This window comes from Plecotus auritus (assembly GCF_963455305.1).
Source record: "Plecotus auritus genome assembly, chromosome: 8".
NCBI lineage: Eukaryota > Metazoa > Chordata > Mammalia > Chiroptera > Vespertilionidae > Plecotus > Plecotus auritus.
This window is the reverse complement of record NC_137782.1, coordinates 12,733,779-12,739,778: the sequence shown is the minus strand read 5'-3', so window position 1 is coordinate 12,739,778 and position 6,000 is coordinate 12,733,779. Positions and strand designations below refer to the sequence as shown.

The 6,000-nt window shown below is 38.6% G+C and overlaps 1 protein-coding gene across 2 annotated transcripts in view; it reads right to left on the bottom strand.

The window, feature by feature from the left end:
- Nucleotides 1–390: 390 nt before the first annotated feature.
- Nucleotides 391–6,000, bottom strand: part of SKOR2 (SKI family transcriptional corepressor 2) — a 49,954-nt gene continuing 44,344 nt past the window's right edge. For both annotated transcript variants that reach the window (XM_080683918.1, XM_080683917.1), the window contains exons 8-9: nt 5,934–5,999; nt 391–1,220 (exon numbers count right to left, since the gene is read on the bottom strand). In XM_080683918.1, the coding sequence (XP_080540044.1) occupies nt 5,937–5,999 (63 nt within the window). In that variant the 3' untranslated portion in view covers nt 391–1,220; nt 5,934–5,936. The remainder of the gene's footprint in view (nt 1,221–5,933; nt 6,000) is intronic.

Below are 6,000 nucleotides of genomic sequence, written 5' to 3'. Positions count from 1 at the left end.
AATCTGTCCAGGGATGCCATTGGTGAGAAGCCTCTTTGATTAGGATGGTCCTTGGCAACCTCAGTGTAGAAGGTCATCCACAATAGACTCTGTGCAGCAGCACTACCTGAACAATCCTCGCCTCAAAGGAGTCATCATTTGGGCGCTTCTATTTCTCTGAAAGGCAGGATTTTTGGCATAGATGGATCTCATGGACTTTGACTCAACATCACAATAAGGAAAAAGGCACAATATGAACTCCATCGCCAACATGTCGGAAGACCTAGCAGGAGTTTAGAACATTCCTTTACCCAGATCAGGGTCCTAAATGTGATGGGAGGACTCCAGCTGCAAACAATGGCCAAAGGCTAATCTAGATTTTAATAATCATTTTGGAAGGAATTCTGTTTTCAAAAATAATTTATTCAAATATTTTATGCCAAAATAATTCTAAAAAGTATTAGTTTCTATTAGTTGACCCCAAGCAAACGTGCATTTGACTACATGAACACAACTATTATTTCATAGTGTTTTTTTTATTATAGACTTTTTTATCCACATGAATGTTAAAGAAACTACAACAGAGTTAAATACCATTTTTGATAACATGATTATATTCTTAATTACACTCAATATTAAACTGTAAAATATCTCCAGAGGAATACAATCTTCATTCATACAGCAGGCAAAGTACCAGAGAGGAAGGGGCCACGTGAAAGTCTGTCCAGTGTGCTATGAAAAGCAGTTTACACGGCTGATGCCATCCTCGCTGTCGAAACGTGGTCCCCACTCCAAGGACAGGTTTTGTGTTTTCTTTCCACAAAGAATCACTTCTTCAAAAGTTGCAGACAGTTTTTAGAGCTGCCCTCTCCACGTGTGCAACACTGAGCTCACTTGGGACCGTCCATGAATTTCCCACCCTGGTTGGCTAACAGCACTCCCAACGCTCTGGGTTCAGTTGGCCTTTAAAAACACAAAGACTCAAACTTTGGTTCCACAAAAAGATGTGACAAGCAATGACGGCTCTGGTTGGCTCCCCCTCCCCCCACTAACAAACGGCCGCCACAGTCTATTTTACATGGTTGTCCATGCGGCTTTGAGGTCACTTGTCCTTGGGTTCTCCTGAACCTGATTTTCTATTTGATTCCCAAGCCCTTTCAATCGCAGTCTTTATGTGGGTCAGAAGTGCTCAGTGGCAGGCTGTATCTTACAAGAGAACAAGAGTAAGTGGTTCTGTGCACCTGGGATAAGACAAAAAGCATAGAATGACAACGTCAGCATGATGTAATCAGATTATTTGAAAACATTTAAAGTAATATTTAGTATATCCTTAAGAGAAGACATTTTTAGTACAGTTTGGACAAAATCTGTTAAACAGTGACCATGAAATCATCTTCTTTTTTTAATGTTTACTTGCATCTCCATTAACATTGAGCCAAACTAGAATTACCAAATCAGAGTGTGATGGTTCGAGATGCCTTCTTTACATAAAGCCATTGTGTTGGATTTTAGAAGCTCCCATTTGTTGGTGGGCAAACATTAAGACAGCCTGTGGTGAAAGTGACAGACAATTTCATGCTCTGGGGCTCTGCGAGCCTTGGCTGGATGGCCCAAGTTACATTTACATCTATTTTTCTTGCCCTGGGATGTTAGGGCAACTGTAGAAGTATCCCTGAAAGTTGTGTGATTAAGCATCAGTGAAACCACTGGATTAGTTATGAACTGGATTTTAGTAACTAATACTAGAAAATGTGAATTAGGCCACAATTTCAGGCTAGAAATCAGAGGAGAGCAGGTGAAGTGTGGGCTTCAGAGCAGGGCAGCCTGGCTCAAATCCTGCACTTGCTAGGAGTGGGACCACAGACAGCTTACTCTTCTCTCTGCATCTCAGTTTTCTCAGCTGTGGGATGGAGAAAGTAGTAGCACTTCTCTCAATGGGTTGTTTTGAAGATTAAATAGGATAATTGACAACGTGCTTCGAACAGTGGGAGCACACTGCCCTTATCAATGGAGACTCTTGAAAAAGCTTGGTCCTCTTATGTCTGACTACAGATGAGAGAAATGAATATGCCATTCCACGCCCCCTCCAACCCCCATCTTCGATCTCTACAAAAAGAAGACACAGAAAGTTCAATTGCAATCCTGCAACAGCCTTTTAAGACCTTTCCTTTGTTGTGGTTTTTGTAATAATTATTCGAGAAGTAAAATAAAATAACAAGAGTTGACCAAAGAGGTAGATATTGTTAGCATAGGGGGAAAAAAATTCTACTTTCAAACTCTCCAGAAGGATGCAAAGTAGTAATTAGTGATGGAGACAATGCAGACATAAGGCAAATGTAGGTGGGTCATGCCCTTGAGTGTTGTACATGATCTTGAGCAGGAAAGGAGAGAGAATGTGACAGGAGATTTGTATGCAAGAGTCACAATTTTAGAGCTAGCAAAGACTTTGATAGGGTTTGGCTACCACATTTTATAGATGAATGTGAGATGCAAAGAGATCAAATGATATTACTCAAGATAACACTGGGAGGTAGTATCAGATTTAGAAGCTAGAATTTCTCAAAACCAGCCCAATGATTTAGTAAGACAGAGAAGTGGCTTTAGAGTCACTTCTGACCTGGATTCAATCCTGGCTTTTTCACTTATAGCTAAGTGACCTCACTGAGTGAGCCTCAGTGTTCTCATGCATGAAATAGGGATAATAATAGGATCTACTTTATGGAGTTCCAAGGACCAAAAAAGATGGTATGGCAAAGAATCTGTCTGCTACCTGGCATAATTAGTGCTCAAAAAAATGGTAGTTATTATTATTTCCAGCTTGGTCAATGAGTTTCTGTGTGACTATGAATGAGCCATTTCCTATAATGCACTTTCCACTTATATCAAATGATTGACTTCTCTGTGAAATACATGGCTGTTTCAACCAGGTACATGGATGACATTTGCATAATGTTAAATGATGCTTGGAAGAAAAAGAATGTAAAGTAATAATTAAATTAGTGTTGACATGGCATTTTTATTTGGGGTGATTTTACATAGATTACACTGGGGTGTCTGTGCGGGACAGAAAAAACCAAGGTAAGAAAGACTGTCAGGAATAATTCTGGTGTTAAAAGCAATCCCAGATGAAAGAATAATACACACAAAATTTTGAAATATTTTTCAAATTGTTTCCATTGTACTCATGAGCTCACAATGAAACAGATATGTACACATGTAATACCTTAATCAATAACAAATAAAAAAATGAATAAAAAAGAAACAGATATGCAGAGCAATAGAATGTCTAATCTAGTAGGGCTTGTTTTAGGAGGTAGTTTGAAGATAAACAAAATAAAGTGCACTTTACACAGCTGGTAGCTAAACAAATAGAATTCATTGCTCCAAAGGGGACTATACCTTGGTTGAAGAAAGGCTTAGATAAATCCATGGGTAATGGATCTTTAAGGAGTTATCAAGGGAAAGGTAAGAGTATTCAGTGTATATACCTAAATTTTGAGATTGGTATTGTTAAGAACAACAATTTGGCTTTTTAAATGGGATTACACAGTAAATAATCAGGGTGGACTCAACATGGATTTTCTTATGTCCTAATGTAGTGCAAAGAAAGATTTGTAGAGCAGTGATATGTGGCAGTACTTGCTCAGCTTATTAAGTGGATTGCCTGTGGTTTTGAAAAGCTTCCTTCGCTTAATAGTCATATTGGAATCCACTGGGTGGCAAGAACACAGCACACTACCTTAAGGGTCACTCTTGCATAAGACATTAATGCATCAGTCCCTAATTTGGAAACCTGCGGTCACTCAGCAAGACAGAATTTGTCTCTCTCCCTCAGTGTAATGATTTTTATTTTGTAATCTCTCTTGGGGTAATTCCTTGCAGGCTTGGCATGTTGAGAATCAAATACTGCCTCTAACAATATGGTCGTGATTCTCTGCTTGGCTGATTTAGCTCAGCATTTAAGTAACCACTAATCTTCTGAAAGCACCAGGGTCTACTTAGAGAAATCCCTGTTGTCTGCAAGGATGGAAACAAAATCAGCATGGAGGAAGCATTAGTTACTAAACACAAATCAATCTTTTTTTCCACCTAGCTGGATGCTTTGTCACTCTCAGAGGCGTGGTTTCTGGGCAGTGAATCTTCATTTTGTAGGTGTAAGAGCAGCTCAGGTCTGACAAGCAAGGAAGATGAGTTGGGGAAGTGGAAGGAGTAAAAAGAGGGTTTATTGAAGTTCCTAAGTATAAATCAAACTACATTCTAATGGATGAATCTCACAAATATGGAGTAAAAGAAGCCAGACACATGTATTGTATGACTTGCATGACTTTATCATTTGTAGACTTTACTGAATTTGTTCTACTTCCATAAAAGGTTACTAACAAAAACATCCTAATATATTCTCTTTGATTTGAAAGACAATTACTTTGACACTTTGGGTTTATCAGCATTCTGGGTTAAGATTTGATATTCTGGGTTAAGATTTACTGGAGTTTGAATGTTCTAAAATTATTCATTTCACACTGCTGGTGCAAACCTGTATACTGTAATGCAAAATTGCCCAAAGTCAACTTCAGATTTAAGAAAAATACTTGAATCTAAAGAATGCAGTCAAACTTACAGGACCATTTGTGTATGACTTCATGGAAATGAAAACAAAATAATTATTTGACCATCTCTGTTGCAGAAATATCTGCTCACAGAAGACAGGAAATGCATACATTAGAAGAAAGTAGGCACTGGATCTAAAGTCAGGAGTCCTGGCTTTGCAACACAGACCTAAAAGATCACATCTCTTCACTGTACCTCAGTTCCCTGTGCGTAAAATGAAAAGAAAGTACATGCGTGAGAGTATGTCTTGGAAAGAGTTTTGAGCTCCAAATGAAATGTGACACAATTAAGACAAATACTAAAGATTACCACAAATATAAGTGATGGCAAGAAGTGGGACTGTCATTTGCCCATAGTAGAGGATGCTCTTGATATGCATGAAAGAAAGAAAAAAAAAAGATGAGCCTGTTTTGTACGATCGGAATTATTTTTGCCAATAAATTCCATTGAGTTGAAAATATGTTCCAGAGGGAAGAAGTGGGAAGAACCATTCTCATGGGAATGGCCAAACTGACAAATGATCACAATCCTAGTTGGCCATGAACATTTACAAAAGCTACCTCTGACATCTGAGGTACTCTATCATTTTGTTACTTACTCTTCTGATTTAGCAATTCCAATTGTTAAGTCATCCTAACATATTGTTACAGGAAAAACAAAATCCTAGTTTTGGATCCCTTCAATTCTAATAACTATACGTCTTCTTCTATAATAATAAAAAACTTGCTTTTGAAATGTTTAGTTATATTCTGAAGAGTCATTGGATTTTCACTGTGCTCTTTCCCTTAGGAGCCCAGAATATGTGTCTTTCAAATTGTTGCTGTGCAACCTTGAACTTGGCTTCAGCTAAAGAGAAACTATTATTGGTTTAGGGAAAGAATGAAGCAGAAGCTCTCACAGGTCTACAGTGGTCATCTCACCACCTATCGGTAATTCACTCAAAGTCAGCTTCAAGGAAGACTTTTCGGAAGCAAGAGCGAGCCTGAGAAGATGAGACACTACACATGACGGCTGACACTCCAGTGTTCTCTCGAGGGGCAGTGATCAGGGTGTCAGGTAGAACCAGAAACAGCAGAAAACCTCCAAACAGAATGAAGATCATTCCCGCAGACTGAATAGAGAACTTCTTTCATTTTGTAAAATTTCCATAGGATTTATAAGACCCACTTAGCCATTCATTTAGGAAGTCTCATGCCCAAATATAATGAAGTTCATCAGTGTACTGGCTTAAACACAGGATACAGCTTTACCAACCTGTTAGGCTATTTCAAAGACATCAATAAAGAACCTAGCCAAGCAATACAATCAGAGAGTTCAGGAAAATCTCTTTCCTCCGGTGAACTCACCATTTAACTTTTGCTGAGATGGGCACCAAGCTTTTCTTTCCTGATCAAGCTTGCTGCATAGGGGATC